Source organism: Pelecanus crispus, chromosome 7, assembly GCF_030463565.1.
Source record: "Pelecanus crispus isolate bPelCri1 chromosome 7, bPelCri1.pri, whole genome shotgun sequence".
NCBI lineage: Eukaryota > Metazoa > Chordata > Aves > Pelecaniformes > Pelecanidae > Pelecanus > Pelecanus crispus.
Window position 1 is genome coordinate 39,285,520 of NC_134649.1, and position 20,144 is coordinate 39,305,663.

Genomic DNA, 20,144 nt, shown 5'->3' on the forward strand with positions numbered 1-20,144 from the left:
ATGGTTTTTCCTGTTAAAGGCAGTGCAGCCCATCAAGTTATCCCATGTAAAACAGTGACTCATTGTCCCCTCTTAGAGTGTGTTTCTTGGCTAGAGGGAGACTGTCATTAGTGCCAGGCAGCCTGGCTGCCGTTACCATCCGGTTGTGCCACACAGCCCTGGAACCCTGGAGAAGCTGCAAGGTGGTGATTGCTGCAAACAAGGTTATTATTTTTAGGGGCTGACACCTCCTTTCATCTCCTTCCCGGAGGAAGTCATCTTGGGCATTGGGGAGAGCCCATGCACACCTTGTAACAGTGAGGTCAGGGGATCCCCAGTACCTCCAGATCTCTGTGCGTGTAGGAACTGTGTGGTTTGAGGATGGAAATGCTGCAGAAGGGTTTGTCCCAGGGGATAGTAGCTGTGGAGCATGTCCATTTGGTGGAACAACATTGGAAAATGCTCCTTTCCCTCTTGTCTAGGAGGTTTGTATAGCTGGGCCTCCTCAGAATGGGAAGTGTCACTTCAGAGGTCACTGCCTGTGGTACCTCTTCTGTGGAATGTGGCTGGGAGAGAGGTACTGGGGGTGCTTCATCAGCAGAGATGTGGGCTGAAGATGGGTGCTGGGGATGGGGAGCCCCATCACCTTTCAAGTAGCTTCCCAGAAAGCCAGAAGAGTCATTTGGGGAAAAGGGGGAGATTTCCAGGGGAGGAGGGTCTGTGTGATAAGGGCTGGAAGGACCCCTCCATCAGCTCCCTGGGGATGCGACATGTTTTAGCCAGGTGCAGGAGAAGAGGAAGAGGGTGGACCATTGTGCAGCCTTCATCCCTCCTCTGCACCCCTCCCTCATCTTGCCCTGAAATGGTACTTTATCATGGTGGCTATAACATTACTTCTGGGTGACCCTGGTGCCTGTGGTGCTGCAAAACCACCTTCTCCCATATGCAAATGTGTGCGGGTTCATCCATCTGAGCTTATGGGAGAGATTTGTCTTTCACTGCTGGAGGTTGTGGTGCCTGTTGTATGTGGGCTATTCTCTCTGTAAATCTCCTCATGTGCACGTTGTGTCTTGCCCCGCTCAGGTTTGCCTCTGAGCTGCTTTTGTTTGTGTTTTTTCCCTTAGCTTTGTGGGTAACCTCCTTGCAAAGCATCTCTGTTTAGCCCTCTACAGTTTCTAAGTGCTGGGAGGTGAGGGAAGTGGGGGGGGGGGGGTTTAATTATTTGGTTTGGCTGTTTCAAAAGGGCTGGGGGGGATGGTAGAAAATGCGTAGCGGTGGAAAAAAAGCCTGAGCTAAGCTTTCAAGCATCCCTGTGCTGCTGGGACTTGGTTCTGTCTGATCCAGCCAAGTTCAAGTCACTCGGTTGGTTTAGTTTCTGCTGAATGAAACAGCTTTAAGTCAGGACCACGTGAACTGCCAACTGGAGCATTCTCCCTTCCCATGGGGAGCAGTCCCAGCAGGCTGGGCTGCTGGTACCAGAGTGCATCTGGTCACAATCCTGTATGTGGCTGATTCAGCAGGACCTCTAAACAAGGGTGTGTTGAACCACCTGAGCCAAAACTTCCAATGATCTGTTGCTCAGACTGAGCAGGTACATGTTTTCCAGCCCACCATATCATGTGGGTGCTGTTGAGCCTTATACAAACTCATAGAAGCAGTCTTGTAATGGTTAGAGAAATTAAATACCCTTCATTAAACCCTCTGATGGACAAGCAGATGAGCTTCAGACTCATGTGCGTGTTTTACTCCCCGTCCCTGCAAGAACAGACTTTTGGCTGTCCGTGCTTCTGGAGGGTGTGACACCAGTGACAGCTGCCAAGCTGCTGCGATGCTCCTTGTGAGAGATGCTGCCTGGCTGGAGATGGGGCTTTGCCGTGGGGGATAACTGGGCTGACAACATCCAGGTGGTGGCTGTGCTTGAAAATAGAGTTGTATGGCCCAAAACCAAGCTACCTGGAGGCAGTTTCTGAGCCTGAGAGTTAGGATGCTGTCCTGGTGAGAGAAGACACTTACCCAGTGTCAGAGGGGTTTCAGAGGGACAGCTGAGCTTCCAGGTCCCATGCCAATGCCTGAGGGTTGTGGCTCAGCTGGTGACATGGAGGGATGCCATTAAATCACGTGGTGGTTTTGCAGGGAGCAGGGGTGTGCCTGCCTGCTGACCTGCTCAAGGAAGCAGGATCACTATGGTGACTCTAATCCTGCCCTTCCAATACGCTACATTAGCCTGGCTGGTTATCTGGGAAGGACTTGCTCCAGGACCCTTGCAGGAGTACAACCAGCTACAGACCTTGGGCTTCCTTGGAGGTCCTGTTCCTAATGCTTCCACTTCCCATCCCTCAGGGACAGGCGTATGGGATCGGGGCATTAGTTGGATCCTGGTGCAGATGCATGGGCACCTTGTGCAATTCTTTCAGCCTTCCCTAGCTAGTCAGCTCAGCGGTATCCTGCCCCTTGGCTCTGCTAGAATGTCTGAAAATGCTCTGGAGCAAGCAAGGGAAGGTCCTGCTGCTCCCCAGGATGCTCTGGGTTGTCACTCTGCTGCAGGCTGTGGAGAGGAGCTGGCAGGGGCAGGTCTGATGGAGAACGGAGGATTATTCCCTTTCCCTAACAAGTCAGCTGAGACAGATGTCTCCGACAGACTCTACGCTGCCTCTGCTTCAGCAGAGAGAAATGCAGAGCCAGCCAGCCTTTACCGAGGCTTGGCCCGCAGAGCAGAGGGCAGGCTGTCAGGAATAGGCTGGGTTATATATTACCGGCTTGTTCGTCAGCAGGGGGAATGTCAGAGGCGGATGGCAGTGGGTCTGCCTGTGACCACACTGCACGGGGCTGTGTTAGGTGGGAACCTGTTGCCCATGTCCACATAACCTCCTGCACAGGAGTCACTCGCTGCTCACCTGCTGATGGGAACGAATGGTCACCTGTGTCTGTTCTGAGCCTCTGCAAGAGGCCTTTGTCACAAGGCAGAACAGATGGAAGAAGCCATAACTGGGGAGAAAAACACCACGCAAAGAGAAGCAAAGATGGGAAGGGCCACAGGGGCATTTCCTGAGCTACGGAGGATGTGGGTCTGGAACAAGAAACAGCCGTTTGTATTGTAAATATTAGAGCTACAGAGTTTTGTGAGTTGATGCCAGCTCCCTTCCATCACTCCTCCTGCTCACCACTTGCTGGCACAGCCCCAGGATAAACAGAAGAGGTCAAATACAGCGTTCACTCCAAAGGGATCTGTTGTCTGCCACGTGGAAGCTGTGCGAGATGTGCTCAGCTGGGGCTATCGCAGGTCAATATCTGATTGTTCTCCGTAAGGCTGGTTACTTTTTGCCATTGCTTGTGCCTGTCTGAATATTGCTTGTTCACCTTGAAATGCTCCGTCTCCCCAAAATGCTTAGTCCCGTGTGTGCTCTGCTCCCAAGCGTACCTGCCAGAATGGGGCATGGATACTGCCTGCTGCCTCTGAGTGTGCCCAAGGGGCACAATCTCCTACCACCAGAGTATAAACAAAGTGCAGAGATACCCATCACCTGTCTAGGGGACAAACCTCAGCTCTGGAGATGTAGGAAAAAAGTTGGCCTGCTACCTGGTAAAAGAGCTCCTTCCAAATCCGCTCAGCCCCGGTGGGTCCCGCAGGCCCTCAGCAGAGGTCTGGAGGCTGCCAGGCAAGTCTGAAATGCCTGGACATCCCCTGGCTCTCCCGCCAGCCCCCTGCATGCCCAGAAAGGCAGTGGTTGGGGCTGCACTGCAGAACAAGCACTTGCTTCAGGTCTTTGTACGCAGTCGTCGTGTTACTGTTTCGCTTCCGGGGGCTGAACGGCGCCTGTCGTGTCCTGCAGATTCAGGGATCAGTGTTCTTAGCTGTGACTGATGCTCTTGGCTCTCCCCCCGCGGGAGGTACAGCTCCCATGTTTGCACAGCCACTCTCCTGTGCAGCCTCAGCCAGGGCTCTGGTGTTTGCCATCCACCCCGCGTTTCCCACACTACGGCCTCAAGTCCTGTGCCCCGCATCCAAAGTATTTGGGATGTTCCCTTTTCCCTTGTGAGCCATGGGAATACTCATTTTCCGAGTGGTGCCGCAAGATGGTGAGAGGCAGGGTCCCACCTAACCCACTGGAGGTAGCTGCTGGTGTGACACAGCAGTGTGACGGGGGACAAGGGTGCTGTTTACCGTCTTTAAGACCAGCAAATCAAGCAGGCGCCGCCGGCTGAGCAGACGGCGAAACGCTGCAGGGCCGTGCTAGAGGAGATGTCTTGCTGCACTCTTGTGTTGTGGTTGCCCCTCATCGTGTGGCCTCACACCGCGGCCGTGCCCTCCTTCCCCTCCCCACAACACCGTTGCACGTGGGGGATCTCCAGCCTTGGCAGAGAAGATGCTGAAGCAGACTCGAGTTTTTGGGGGCAATTCATCGAGCCACTGCGCTGGTTCTGGGAGCAAACACCAGGGTAAAGCCCAGCCGGTTACATCACCTGCTTCTCGTTTCACTTGCAGCTCCCCAGCGGAGGTGGTTGTGTCTGAATTCACAAAGCTGAAGGATGCATTTAAGCAAATCAAGCATGTGGCTTTGCTGGATTTCTCTTCCTTTTTTCTCTAGCATTTTAATTCAGCCTCTGTTGTCTACATCCCCAACTTTTTAGATGCAGTAAAAATGAGCAGTCGCAGGAATCTAAGTAGATTGGATTTGCCTCTTTGCTGAAGCCAAAAAATTTGCATTCCCAAATCAAAACCTTCCTGTAAGAATAAAAATAGGAATGGGTTTTGGTTGTAATTCCCAGAGGTGCTCCCTTAGCTCTGAAGATGCGTAAGGGTGTGAATGCCAGAATTGCCACACTTTTTCACAGCTGAATGTAGCATGCAAGAAAGCAAACGGTTGCTAATTTGGTCCTCTTCTCCATCAAACAGAGGTCACTACCTTCAGCAGCGTTAAGTCATTGGGTCTGGCGTTTGGTGGGGGATTTTGGTATTTGGGATCCCACATCACCCTCGTTTTGAAAAGTATCTTTAAAAAAAAACCCAACAAAACAACAATCAACCCTTGTGCTTAGGTGGAAATAAAACAAATGTGTTCTGCACCAGTACAAGCCCAAGCATAAAAGCCAGAACTTCCTAGACTTAAACTTTGCTTTCTTGAGACCAGTACTTTTCGACCCAATAGCACTGATCCTTCCAGGCAGGGCAGTTCTTCACACAGACCGTGGACCGCTGCCCACAGGTTCGACTGCTGCTTCCGTGTGTGATTTCTTGGCCTCCATGCCCTGGAGCATCCTCACACAGTCGAAGTGTCCAGCTGCCAACCAGGCAGTGTGTCCCAGGCTTTGCTATCAAACCAGGAGGGAAAACTGAGCTCAGACTGCAGGAACTGTCTGGAACTATCACTGCTGCTGTCAAGCTCTGTTTTCTTTTTTTTTCTCTCTCTCCCCCCACCTTGGATGTTAAAATTGAAAATTGGACAGATTCAGCAGCCAGTCGCTGCAGCTAGGATTTGGTTTTGAATAACGCAGTCTAAATATCCTTTCTTAAATTAGATGGCAGGATCCTTCTCCGTGTCTCTTGGGTGCAGTTACTTTAATAGCGAGGAGCCTGTCTTCACGAAGCGGGGCTGCGTTTCTACAGTCAGGGACGAGTGAGCCATCACTGGTACGATCGAAGCAGTAGTTCATCACCCATGACAGGTGCTGGAGAAGAGTCAAAACCAGCAAAGCCTGGAAAAGCTCATTGCTGTGCCCACAAAGAGATCCAGGTCCTAATTTCAGGCTCTTCCCGTGACTGACTTTGAGCAAGTGCTGATCCCTTTACACTATAGAGCTCCGGGTGTTGTTTCCTCTTCCAATATAAAGTGGAAATATTGTTCTTATTTGTGTTCACGCATATGTGATGGATTCACAACCCCCCTCCCTCAAGTTCAGAGCTTTTTTGGTCTGAGAGAGAGCATCTCTCAGATGCCCTCAAGAGGGGCTGCCCTGCGAGCTGGATTTTCCTACAGAACAAACAAGCACCTATCCCACTCACCCGCTGGGAGCTGCAGGCTGTAATTAACACTCAGACTGATCATTTCAGGTGGCCAGGCACCACAATTATTTTTTCTCTTTTTTTAGGTTTTGCACAGACACAACAGGAAGTGAAGCTGGGGCTGTGCGACAGCAGCGGGGAGACAGTGGTGGGGTCAGGATTAGCTCCTTGGGGCCTGTAGGGTGCATACTCACGTGCAAGCACGCGTGCTCTCTCTTCACTTCCCTTGGCCGGAGACCACCGAATCTACAGGTTTTAACCCTCTCCCGTGTTTCGTATTGGAGACCACGAGTGGAGCTTTTGGCTCCTTGTGACCCCAGGGTCTAGCCTGGAAAATGCCTGAAAGCTCCATCCTGCAGCCCAAAAGGAGTTTGGATTCCTCCTGCTGCATCTCACCCAGACTCCTGCTGATCTGGGGTCTCCAAACCTCTTCTTATTTGGCACCTGAGCAGCTGCGCATGAAGATACCCTGCATGTGAAGCACCCCCAGTCCCTCTCTGCTGGCTTGTTCCCAGGGGACAATTACATCCCGGCTCAGCTCGTACATACATCCATCCCTTGCAGCAGTACATACATCCATCCCTGCAGTCTCCCATTGGGCAGCAAGTCCTGGGATTGCCCGGTCGCCTCGCAGCCCTGGATCTTGTTCCCAGGAGAGCAGAGCTGTCAGTGCTGCAGGTGAGGGTCGCCAATGCTATGGATAATAGTATTCATGCTTTTTTTGCTGCTATGGCAAATACCTCACCTGATGTGTTTCAGGACTTCATTTGCCTTTTTTTATGACTGTCACACTGGCAGCTGATAGCCCAGAACTAATGCATCTGGGACCTCCTGCCACTTCCAGCAGCAAAGTATCAGAAACTGCTGAATTCCACCATTGCGAAATTAAATTCTGTTGTATTTCCACTCCCCTGATCCAGGATGAAGCTTCAATTTCCCTGTTTGGTGTTTCAGTCTCTCCCTGCCATAACAGTCTTTCTCAATGCTTTGTCCATCATCAGTATCTTTCTATTTTTATGTCAATTCATTCCTGAAGTACTGATCCCAAAGCCAGTGTTAGAGATACTTTACTAGAAATCTGCCTTCTGCCCAGTATTTTCCATTTAAATGCCACCTGCTTTCCAGTTGCTTGTGTCCCTTAGAGTTCACCTTTTAAACTTCATCTTCTCTGTTTGAAGTACTTATTTCCTTTGGTATGTTGTATCTCATGTATTACGTATATCTGGGTGAAGATCTACCACATATGTTTGATCTACAGAACTGGCTTATTTTATTGACAGGACAGGTTGCATGGGTAGAAGCTGCGCTTAGTAAATGCCGTGTTGATTGTATTCCCCTATCCAGTTGCACCCACATGTTTTAATGGTTTTCTTTCCTTCAGACTGTGTTCTAAAGCCTTGGTAATGCTGATGTCAGCCTAGCAGGCTTGTCGCTGCCTGAATCCTGTCTCCTAGCCAAACTCTTCAGTACAGGCGCTGGATTTGCTGTTGTGGTTGCAGAGAACCTCCCTCCATAATGAAAAGTCTCTGCAGCCAAAACAGCAAATTCTTTCACTGGTGCTTCCAGAAGTCTGGGATGGGCATGATCCAGTCTTTCCCTCACCTCACACATGTCTGGCTGTCTTCGCAGTCAGCTAGTACACCTAAATATTCACAGCTTTAAAATCTATTCCCTTTTCCAAAGAGAACTGGCAAGTCATTGAAACCCCAGATCCTGCTTGCGGTATTGATGTCAGACTGCTGCAAGAGAAGAGCTTTGCTTTTGATGGGATAGCGCTAAAATCTGGGCTGCAGGAGGAAAGGAAGGAGGGAGCGCATTGCCTTTTTAAGCTCTGAAGGAAAGACAGAAGGCACTCATAGCACAGGAGACTCCAAAATGTGCCTGAGCTCCCTTTCAGGCTCATCTCATTCGGTGATTTCTGGTCAATGTCACTGCCTTAGCATGGGATTTTGAGTCTCTTCCTCTGCATCACTCCTATTCCCTTGCCTCATCCTTTGAAGATGCAAAGGACAAATGTGATACTTCCTTCTGCTCATCTCAGTGAAAAACATTTTGGATTTGGATCACGGACATATACTGTCTTGATACTTGTTATCCAAATGGTGATCCAGCAGTTGCCAAGGGTTGATCTTTTCTCCCCTTTAGAAACTCGATATACTTTGGCTAAGTGACATCCCTGCTTTCGGATGTAATTGTGGCAATGCTAAATTTCCAAGGATTACCACTGCATGTGGTGGAATCTGGGAACCTCAGTAACAAGCTATGAAGTCAGGAAGAAAGCCAGAATACAAAGATCTTGGCAGCTCCCCCATGATGGAAGATCCTGCTGTACAAAATGCAGCACGAACCATTAATTTACTCTCATGGTACTCCCTCCTCAACACTGTCATATATTTCAGTATTCCTTGGCCTTCCCAAACTTCTTGGAGTCCCAGGAGCATCCCAGGGATGGGTAAGCCAACAGTACTGGGGATGGGCTGATTGACTCACTCTCAGCATGAAAGAGTGGAAGAAGAGGGATGTGTAAACACCATTGCCCATCTGCCCCCTTCCTCCCTCCTCCTCCTCACAGTCCAGGCTGTACCCCAGATCTGATGGAAGAATCAGGCACAGATCAAGAATTGAGCCTTTCCCCATCTCCCACTCCATGTTTGGTTTCCTCTCCAGCTATGCAGTTCAGCCAGCTGTGGAGTCCCTCGAGCTCAGCCTTCCTAATGTGGGCCATTGCCTGCTTGGGGTAGGCAGTGAAGGCGAGGACAGGATGGGGAGAGACCCCAGGATGGGAGCACGCTGTGGGATTGCATGATGAGGTGGTTGGGATAGAGCAGCAGGGGAAGAGGGATTTGTTTTCAAATTAGGGCTGAGCTGTGTTCGTAGAGCTGCATGATGAGGACTCAGGGTCTGGTGACATGGGGAGGACTGGGAGAGGAGTGCATCAGCAGAGATGTTGCAGGTGCTGGGGCTGAGGGATGGTGAACAGGGGATGGCCACAGCTTGGGGTCACGGGGCAGAGCTGTGTTAGGTGGCAAAGCCTGGTCTTCGGGGACCTGGACTCCGTTAAATCACTATCTACAGCATCCCACTGGCTCAGGCAGATCTCAGGAGCCCTGGCCTGCCTGCCACTGTGACAGCCAATGTTGCTCTGCCAGGCAATCCCAGATGTTTTGGGGATGCTGCGGGCACCAGGGGCCCGGACTTGTCTCCATTCGAGCACACCCTGCCAGCCACAGGCATTTGCAGCCGCTCTGACCCCAGCCTTGCAGAGGATGGATGCTTCGGTCCCGCGGGGCACACAGATTGCCTGCTGCCCTCCGCATGTACCAGTGCTGGCATGGTGCTGTGCTGAGCCGCACACGGTTGCAGCTGCTGCATCTCCCCCTCTGCTGCAGGGCTTAACATTGTCTTCCAAAGTCATCCGCATGGCCCAGCCAGGAGCCCGTTTGCTTTTCTCCTTGGGATGCCGTGTGTAGTGCAAGCAGACGGTTTCTGAGGTAGGGGAGACTGCCTGCTGTTGGAGCTGTGTTAAAATCTGCCATTGGGCCAGACGTTTGCTCTGAAGGGTTTGGCGAGTGCCCCGGGCAGGGGATGGTGTCGTCACTTTGGAGAGCAAAAGCTGTCGAGATGCAGTGAGCGTGGAGCCCTGGCCTCTTCCCCCTGCTAGCTCAGTGCTCCCGGGCTCCTCCAGCTGCACAGGAGCAGCCTGGCAGCTTTTTTCCCTTTTTTTTTTTCTCTTCCCCTTTTTTTCTGGAACCCTGAACAGCATGAGCATAGCGGGGATCCCAGGGGGTTTGCTGCTATCCATAGAAGACGCTTTGCTCTCTGCCAGATCTTGCACTGAGGAAAGGCTCGAGGAAAAACCATTTTGCAACGTTTCTGCTGGGTCTGTTGGCAAGTCATGCGAGGTACAGCAGTCCCTGGCCAGGGTTGTTCCGCTGCCTCAGCAGCGCCGAAAGGCGCAGCTCAGAGCGGTCAGAGCACAGATCTGACCTGCCTGACCTCTGCTCACTCCCTGCTTTGCTGCAGATTTGCTTGTTGTTCACCCTAAAGAGCCTCCTGCTGAGCCAGCCCACTCCTCCTGGGCCATGACCTGACCCTGCACCGGGTGCTGAAGCCTTTCCCTGGGATGGCGTTTCCACGCACCCCTGCGCAGCGCTGGCATGAGCAATTTGCATTTCTAGCAGCTTCAGGTCAGCCTGAACCACCCAGGGTTTGCTTATGTTCTTCGTAAGAAGGGTTCTGGTTGATACACATGTTAATCTTGAAAACAAACGCCTCCACATTGCTTTTACTAAATATAGGGCAAGTATCTGCTGTGGTGCAGGGCAGTTGCTGACAGCACACAGCAGGGTCATGCTCTTAAATCTAACGGGAGTTTATGAGCCCCGGCCAGGAAAGGGACTTGAGTTTAATGCCTTCTGCTTGCAAATTCGAGCTGCAGTGAGTTGAGTTTTCAAGGTCGATCTCATTCCCTGTCATTTGCAGACAGCTGAGCCTGGAAATGTGAAACGGGGCTCCTCTGGGACGTGCATCTCAGCCCAGCGCTGTGTACGTTGGATCTTCCACTTAGCTCTCGTCAGCACAGATGGCATTTCACCCTCCTGTGGGGTAATTGATACAGGGGATTGAGGAAGAAGTCGTACCTTCTTGTTGAATCACATCTTGATCAATCCAGTGCTGCAGGAAGTGTCATTTCCCACAAACATGCAAGCGTACATGCACTGCTAATGAAATCTTGTGAGACCAGGCAGTCATTTACCCCTAATTACAGCTCCAGGAATGAATGTTTAGCTTAGACCCTGGTGACTTTGTGCTTTGGGGCAGTTTTCATTTAAGCAAAATAAAAGCACATGAAAATGAAGATGGGATTTGGATTTTTCCTTCTGGTTATTTTGGTTAAAAAGATGCCACCTGGGGCCTGTATAACAAATTTGGTTTTGTTTGGTGATGGTCAGTGAACGAAAAGATCCAGAGCCCCAAATTGTCATGCAAAAAGCCTCTGTGTTAGAAACCTTCATGTTGCCAAAAATGGTTTGTGAGAAATGCTTTTCCCTCCACCACATAAGTCTGTCTGAGATTTTTGGAAGGTCCCTGTAGGAGCAGAAACTTGGAGAAGAACTTCCCAAGCCAGGATCTCCCGAACAATGTGTTCTATCATCCCCTTCAGAAAAAACATCATCTTCCATTTTAAAACTCACAGTATCATTTCTTCTGTGGAAGCCAACTCCAGGGCTGCATAACCCCCATGATTAGAAACCTTCTTCTCATATGAAAACTGTCGTGGCGTCATCTGCCAATGGGGAGGGTCAGATACAAGAAAGAGAGGGTGGGTGAGAGGTGGGACAGCTGCTTGGATGCGTTACCGCAAGCGAGAGCCTGCGCCCCTGTCGTGGCTGGCTCCATGCATTTAGTTTGGGATATCCAGGCCTGTGCTGGAAACAGGTCTGTGGGGCTGAGGGATGGCAGCTGAAGCGGGTGCTTCATAGCCTGGAAGGTGGTTGCATCCCTACATAATTTACGAGCATGAGAACCTGAGCATCTGTCACCGACTGGGTGTCTGGCACCACATTTGTGGCTGGCCAGATCCAGCCTTGGGTTTGGTGCTGCTGCAAATAGACCTCTGAAATCAAACCAGCTGATCTGCATGGTGGGGAAGGGGCAAGGACTGCTTGGGTGGCTGTCTTCAACTTCAAACACTCGAGGAGATGTTGCTGGTTCAGAAGGGAAGAAAAAAAAAAAAAGCAAATAAGAACTTGAAATGACTTACCAGTCAGATGAAGCATCTGACCAATTTGTCTGTTAACGACCATGTCTCTGAGCCTGGACATGCAAACTCCAAGCCTGCGGGGACTCAGCACAGAGCTGCCGGTGTTGGATCTGCCCCTTATCTCTGCCAAGCACAGATGCTGTCTCCCCCCTCACCGGGCCGCGGCGATGCTGGTTGGGGTCCTGTCGCCTCCTGAGTCATTTCCTCACCCATGCAGCCTGCACACAGTGGCATTTCCCAAATGCACATGGATCAAACTGTTCCCGGTCGCTCTTGAAATTGTAACAAGCCATTATCTTCATTTATGGTCTTTTATTTGTTTAAAGGTTAGATCTAGACCTTTTGAACCCTAACTGCAGGTTTTGTTAAAAAATAAGAGGGAGGGACAAGCATTGCTTGAGCATCTTCTCCCAAACGGATTTGTCTCTTCTGGAGGGATGCTGCCTTGTCCCAACTTGGGCATCTCCAGAGAGGGTGAGGGAAGCAGCCCCTCCCAACCCCTCTGATTTTTCTTGCTCCTTTTCCAGCTGCACAAGATGGAGTTATGAGATCCACCTGGCAGGGGAAGGCCGGTCGCAGCCCACTCCAGGCCCTGTATGAGAGTGACCAGGTAAGGGGACAGGGAGAGGGAGATGGGGGGGTGAAGAGGGAGTTGGGTGCTGGGGGTTGACCCCTTCTTCCACCCCTCTGGTGTGCGGGGCACCGTGCTGTCTCCAGCCACCCCCAAGGTCCCCATGCCTGAACCTCTGGCTGTGTCCAAAAGAAAAGACCACATCACTTTGGGGAGTAACTGTTGATTAAAAAACTGCTTGTGGCCCTTGCTGGTACCTGGGCAAATGGTTTCATTACCAGTGGGCTGAGTGATAGCTACGCAAGCCCAGGAGTTTTCACATCTGAGGATTTCAAAGCCAACTCTGGGCCATCATAGCAGGGCAAGAGCATCATTGCTGCACTTTCTGAGCTGATGATTGATAGATGCTTCTATATTGGGTGCTATATATACGTGTGTGTGTGTGTGTGTGTGTGTGTGTGTATATATATATATATATAAAAAAAAAAGCTGGACCCAGCCATGAGGGGTCTATAATCCTGGGTCATCTCAGTCCTCTCCATCACCCTGAGCTGTGCTAGCTACACCTGCTGACAAAGGGACAGCCAGGCACAGTCTGGGCAGGGAAACGCTCCCCGCTGGGTGGGCTTAGTGGGTCCCTGTCCATGCAGCGGTCTGCTGCAGGACAAGCCATGGTCACTGCTTGAGGCAGGGAGCACTGGCCCTTGCCAGCCCCCAGTGCGTGCAGCCCAGCTGGCATCGATGACCCAGCATCAGGGAAGGTGTCCCACTTGCCCTTTAGCAGCTCAATGGGAGCGTGGGTGTCTGTGGTTGAAGCTGCAAAAGGTGTGTTTGTTTCCTTCCACTGCATTTTCCCCCTGGGTGGGCAGTTTTCCTCCCATGCAGCCAGACTTGTCTTTGCAGAGGGATCCTCACCCACAACTTCCCTGCAGGAAGTCCTGCAGGAAACCACCCTCCAAACGGTACAACAAGCTGCGCTGTGGCCACATGCCCCAGCCCCCAAATGTGCCCTGCATCTCCCCACATCCACGGGGCAGTCATCTTCTGCAACCCCCAAGAAGCAGAGGGCAATGCTGGTGGTCCCTGCAGCTGGCTGCCATCCCCACTGCCTCCCCACTGCCCATCGGCAGTGCCCGCTGCAGCCAGACCCAGATCTCCTTTCCATATGCGACGCTTTGTGTTACTGCCTAGGTTGATGCTTTTATGTCTATAAGCAGCCAAATTACATTTGCTCTGGGAAAAATGGCAAATGTGGACTTCCTTGGCCACGATGCCGGCAAACCCTAATGCTGCTGGAATGTCATGGTGTTATTTCCTTAAAAGTGATACTTAATTTCTCTGGTTTCTAAAGAGAAGGAAATGAAGGGAGCAATTTTGCTCTGAAATAACTGCAAGACAAGCACTTATTCCAGTGGGCGGCTGTTGAAAAGTAGTCACATTTATTTGTTGCCATGCCTGCAGACAGTGTCTGTCTGTCTGTCTGTCTCTCTGGTCCAATAGTTTTGAATTATGCAAGTGCAGGGAAAAACACCTGAAAAAAAAATCACATTATTAAAATGCCCCTTTTTTTTTTTAAGCACTTGCAAAAAGGGTTTCCAATTTTAAAAGGTGATGGGGAGCCTCCAGGCAAAAGAAATTTCTGCTGAAAGGTTCGACTCTGCTGCAATGAGGTGCACCACAAGAATGCCTCTTCAGCTATGATTATCACCTCCCTAGGTGCTATATCGGCTTCATATCCAAGTAGCCAACAATGTCAAAGTCATCTCTTGATAGCAGTTAGAGTCTGTTGACTTGTATTTCCTCCATCTGAGCATTTTCCCTTATCATCTCCCTCTTCAAAAGAGCAGGGATGGGATGCTTTCTCCTTCCCCTGTCTCAGGTTACTGTCTATGCAGGTTCCTGGACAAAGTGGTCACTAAGGTGACCTGGACAAGGTTATTTCTTTTGTGGAAATGAGATCCAAAAGGGTCTGAGTGTGGTTTATCCCCTGCAGGAGGAGCTTTTTGCCCAGATGTTAGTGCCCCTCTGAAGGTGACAGGTCTGCTGGATCATCCACGAGATGGGCACTTTTTCTGAGGATCCCAACTCCTGGCAGAAGCTTTACAAAGCCCCATCTCCACAGCGCTGCCTCTCCCAGGCGGTGGTGCCTCCCAAAAACCCTTATGGGCCCCCAGGGAGAGGTGAGGGTGCACTTGAAGCTTGGCAAAGGGTGTCCTTTGGCATGCATAAGTGATGACAGCTGTCAGGAGCAAGGATGTAGGGACCAAGCAGGTGGCCTGCCCTTGCCCTTCATCTTGAGGTTGCCACATCTCTGCAGGCTGCAGAGACATTTGCCGTGGTGCCCTCTGATGCTGGCAGGACTGTCTCCACAACCCTGAAGTGGAAGCCACTGTTGTCTTGCGACATGGGGGTCATTGCATTGCGCTACAGCAACAGCTCCGTGAGATCTGCCCTGGGTTAGCAAACGGGTGGTGAAGCCGTTAGTGGCTGTGGCCCGGACAAGGCTGTTGGAGGTTCCCAGCGATGACCTCAGGGCTGACCGCGAAAGCTCCCAACCCTTGTGAGCAAAACGGGGAGGGAGTGGGCAGGAGGAGGAGGCGACCTTCCCCTTCTGAGTTCCTGGAAATGGTTTCCTTCCCCAGATGTTTTAATGACATTTTGGGATTTCTGACAGGAAAGGTCACGTCCCCAAATCTGGAGGGGGTGCTCAGCTCAGGCGGGGGTTGGGGGGCTCTGGGCTCCTGGGAAGCCAATGCAGCGGCTGCCAGGCCTTGATGCAAGGATCAAAAGGGCTAAAGAAAAAGGACCTCCCTGCGGACAAAGGAGACTGTGACCAGAGCTGAGGCATCAGACTGGCCTGTGTGGAAAAATGTCCCTCAGGAGAAGAAACCCAAAGACCTTGGGAAGGGCCACCCCACCACCTCCAGCAGCGCCTCACTCCTCTCCATCGTGCCCTGCCACCCCACCTCTCCTTCAGCTCCCTGTCTGCTCCCCAGGGTTCGACCGTCGGCGTTAAAGACCATTTTCCTCCACCCGTCTCCCTTTACCCTTCCTTGGCAGCACTCCTGCGCCATTTTCATCGTACATGTCTGCACTCGCGTACCACGTTTCTGCCTCTGGCTGCAGTGTTTGCAGTGAGCCCATGGGTGTAGGCATCAGCACAAAGCAGCAATGCCCCATTGCAGCCGGGAGGTGTGCGGGGCCCTGCACCAGCAAACGGGCTGCACTCTTTGCCCCTGGAGGGTCCAGGAGTGGGGACAGTTGTGGGCCAAGTGTTGTGTGTAGGCCACAATCAGCTTGGGCAAGTTGGTGACCATCTCCTTTTTTTTTTCTCCCCAGTTTGAGCAGTCTTCACTGCAGGTGGTTCACCAGCAGAGACGAGAGCTGTTGAGCAATGTCTGCAACCGTTACACCCGCAAGCGGCGTCTCCTGCGGCCGGATGACTTGCGGCACTTGGTGGTGGATGACACGCATGGGTTGCTCTACTGCTACGTGCCCAAAGTGGCCTGCACTAACTGGAAGCGGGTGATGATGGTCCTGACGGGGCAAGGCAAGTATCGGGACCCACTAGAAATCCCCGCCAATGAGGCCCACGTCTCATCCAACCTGCGCACCCTCTCTGAGTACAGCATCCCCGAGATCAACCACCGCCTGCGCAGCTACCTCAAGTTCATCTTTGTGCGGGAACCCTTTGAGCGCCTGGTCTCAGCATACCGCAACAAGTTCACCCGCAGCTACAACACAGCCTTCCACAAGCGCTACGGGACCAAGATCATCCGGCGGCACCGGCAGGAGCCCAGCGACAAGGCCCTGGAGCGTGGGGATGACGTGCGCTTTGAGGAGTTCGTCTACTACCTGCTGGATCCACGGACGCAGCGGGAGGAGCCCTTCAATGAGCACTGGGAGCGGGTGCACTCGCTCTGTCACCCCTGCATTGTCCACTACGACGTGGTGGGCAAGTACGAGACCTTGGCCGAAGATGCCAACTACATCCTCCAGCTGGTTGGGGCCGACACGAGCGTCAAGTTCCCATCTTCATCCAAGACCACCAGGACAACGGACGACATGACGGCCCAGTTCTTCCAGGACATTAGCCCTTTCTACCAAAGGAGACTCTTTAATTTATATAAAATGGACTACTTGCTCTTCAATTACTCCATCCCCTCATACCTCCGCATCCGATGAGGCAGGGGCTGGGGGGAGAGGTGAGGGAGAGCTGGGTAACTCTCATCTTGCCACAATTCTTCTCCTCCCACCCTGTGCTCATCTCTTGGTTGACTTCTCTCTTGTGCCCTCTCTGTTATGGTCTGCTCCACATCTGATGCATGGTCTGGAGGAAGGACACCTCTCAAAAGACTGGGGCTGGAGCTTTTCCTTCCCTTTCCCTCCTATCCATCAACATCTACAAGGGATGGTGGTGGGACTGGACACTGCTGGGTAGGAGGGCTTGCCTTGGCTGGGGACTTTCTTTTAACTAAGAGACTCGTCTGTAGATCCAAGACTTGGGAAGGCTCCTTTTTCGGGCAGGATCCCTTCAGGTCTTTCTCCTCCTTACTGGGCTGTTGGGGGCGGCCGTGGCGTCTTGGAGGGCAGGGTGGAGTGTGTCAGAGACTTTCATAGAACCAGAAATAAAGCAATAATTTAATGTAAGTTTTTCCTTTCGTTTAAAATTGCTCCCACCTTTTCTTTTCGCCTCGTTCTCCTCCGTCTTCCCCCAGCTTCCCGCGCCATCCCCCATTGCTGGGGAAGGCAGTGGTGTCTTACTGTGACCATGCATTTCTCCCCACTGGGCTGGCAGGACCCAGCTTGCAGCACTGGCTTCTCATTCCCTGCCACCATGTGCTGCTCCCGTGCGCAGCCAGTGCCTCCCGCATGGGGTGGCCGCATTGCATTGGGGGATGGAGAAAGGTGCTGGGGCATGTTTGAGGAGCACTGTGCTGGGATGTGGGAGATGGCTATGGTAAGGAAAAGGTGATGCTGGACTGGGAAGGCCAGAGAAGAAAAGTGTGCACATGCACGCGTGCATGTATGTGTGTATGAGAAAAAATTGAGAATTAAAGTGGGGACAGAGACACCTAGAGGAAAATTCCCCTTTGGCTGGCTGGCTTTGGACAATTCATTCCTTGAAGCAGAAATGTGGAGGAGGGGGCGAAACACAAAAGAAAATGACAAACTTGGTCCTAGGATTTTAAATTAAAACCAGTCCAAGGAGCTGTATTTCTTTAAAACCGTATTTTCAGTCTTTCCTTTTTTCTGTTCGGCTTTGGCTTCGTGGCTGCCTTTGTAAATAAACACGCTGGTAATAGATGCTGTAGAGTGTGTCTGCTGGCTCGGCTGCAAACACTTGACTTATTAGTGCAATACAATGGGAGGTTTTATAAAACCCCAGTGCTCTCAGGCTCTTTGAAAAAACAGTGTTTTCATCTAACAACTTTTGGCTATTCTCTCTTAACCTTTTTCCTCTCTGCCTCTGATCGGCAGCTATATGCTGACACTCCCTCCTTGGTTGCTCCATTTGGAGATAGGGTTTAGTAAAGCAATAAAAAAGAAAAATAAATAAAATTGCCGGTGATCCCGGCAGTCTGACTGATTCTCCCAATCTGGACTGGCGATCTCGCGGAAATGGTCTTTCTCGTGCTATCTCAGCATCTCCCCATCTAGCTGAAACTCAAAAGCACAAAACCAGATTAAATGATGTAACAAATTTCATCTGCAGCATTCAGGCTTGGCGTGCATTCCTCCTGCTTTCTCAGGAGTCTCGAGTTCCCTGCTTAGCACTGCCTCTGCTTGGAAAAATCATTGTTCAAGTCACCACAAGCTCTTTTCATCACTTTTGGTCATGAATCATAATTTGGGGTCACAGTCAGAGTCACAAACGGATGGATTTTTGGATGGATTTTTTTTTTTTTTCCTTTTCCTAAATACTGTTCCCTGAAGGTAGCTCTTAAAAGCTGGTGGCACAGCAAGTGGCAAGGACAGCTACACAGACTCTCTCCCCGTAGTGCTGTCTGTGGGTGTTTAGGCAACATCTGGCCGGCTGGGAGCCCCTTTGGGCTCTCTTTGGCGTGAAAGCGAGGGACCGGCGTGCTCTGGGCTTTGTCTTTTGGCCAGCTGGTTTCTAACCTTTCCTGCAACGGTGGCGATTTGGAGCCGGTCCCGGCTGTGACGGCTGTGTGATCAGCTGCCCGTCCCCTGGCATCCCCACCAGACCTGACCCACGGCCCCAAACAGCCGCAAAGCCACACGAGGATGGAGCGAACGCAGCCCTCCAGCCTCAGCCATGGTCTGCTACGGGCAATACCCTGCTGAGATTTGGTCTGCAACAGGGTGCCTTTTGGGTCACGTAGGACCTTTGGAAATACCCACCTTCGGGCTTTTTCTGACAAAAACAACCAACAGCCACAATCCAACCCATTTAGGTCATACCCTTGGCTTCCCCCCCTCCCGCCTAATACCGCTTTCCAAAGCAAAACCTGCCCATGCAAACAGAAAATGGCCACTTTGTATTTCTGAAGCAACCGCCTTCAGCCCGGGCCGGAGCTTTCCGGGCCTGGAAACCCTTTGCCCGTGCCAAAGCCGAGAGCAGCCGGGGCGGGCGGTGCGGCGCCCGAGCCCTCCCCGCAACGCCCCGAACAACGCTGCAGCGCCGGAGCAAAACGGAGTTACGAGGACACCGTGTGACCGGTGATCCCAACTACAAGCGGTTTAATTTGCTGCAAGACATGGGCTGCTGGGAACCGTTTCTCTCCAGGGCTTCTAGTTTGTTTTGGGGTCGTGTCATGTCCCCCCCGTCGTCGTCCCCCGCTCCTAGCTGTTTCGCTGCATCCCTTTTTTTCTTGCCAGAGGAGAAAATATCAAGGTAATCTAGGCGACCTCTAAAGTTGAATTGGATTTGGTTTTCTCCTCTACCCAAGACTGGGAATGTGGTAGTGCCTGATGTGCAACAAAGGCTTGAAAAGCAAGGAGCTTCCCAGGGAGTGCCCCCCAGGAGGACGGAGCAGGGCGTCATCCCCTCGGCCCTCGCTGAGCACCCCGTTGTGAGTGGGGAGTGTTTCCAGGAGGATGATGGTGGTCCAGTGATGAAGGGCATGCATGCACCACAGGGATCCCGAATGGGACCGAAACACAGCCCTGCTTCTTAGTGGCAATGGGGCTTTGGTGCAGCTGCCCTGCGGGGCCACATACCATGTACTGCCCTGCGTTTTGGCCAAGGTTTGATGACGAGTGGAAGTGAAGACTCTTCCTGGGCAGCCCTGTGACCAACGAGGTGAAGACAGGAGCAACCATCCCACCAGGAATACGCACAGCTGCTGTCACCTGGAAGAAAGTGCAAAGGGATAACCGCAACGGCAGCCAGGGCATTTCTACCTGTGCATGGATGACTTCCGGTGTTCTTAAATACAAGCCTTACACTGCCAAAGAAAACCCCCAACTTGGTATTTCTGCAGGGAAATAAACCTCCCCTGCAGGGCTGGTGCCCGGGGATAAGTGTGGCCATTACCCGCCATGGCCCCGCACTGAGCTCCCGCACGCGGGGAGCACTGGGAGCAGCTAGCTGGGGGACAAGGAGGGGACACCCCATGGCAAAGCTAGAGCTGCTGGTGGCTGCCAAAGCAGCCAGGTGAGACCACTGGGGTGGCCCCGCTGCAGTAAATGCAGCGACCCTGCCAAAAGGAGCAGAGGCACCCGAGAGAGTGGCTGCAATGAGACGCCTAGCCCATAACCAAGCAGCTCGCCCGCTGGGGTGCATGGGGCCAGGCACTGCGCCTTGCTGGCCAGACAGCGCCGTTTTCTGCCCTGGCTGGAGTCCTCAGTGCCGCCTGGGCAGC

The 20,144-nt window shown here is 52.1% G+C and overlaps 1 protein-coding gene across 1 annotated transcript in view; it reads left to right on the plus strand.

Annotated features, from left to right (window-relative positions):
• Window positions 1-16,500, plus strand: part of CHST13 (carbohydrate sulfotransferase 13) — a 31,414-nt gene extending 14,914 nt beyond the window's left edge. Inside the window, exons 2-3 of the mRNA XM_075714424.1 lie at window positions 12,272-12,354; window positions 15,655-16,500. Of these exons, the coding sequence (XP_075570539.1) occupies window positions 12,272-12,354; window positions 15,655-16,500 (929 nt within the window). The remainder of the gene's footprint in view (window positions 1-12,271; window positions 12,355-15,654) is intronic.
• Window positions 16,501-20,144: the final 3,644 nt, after the last annotated feature.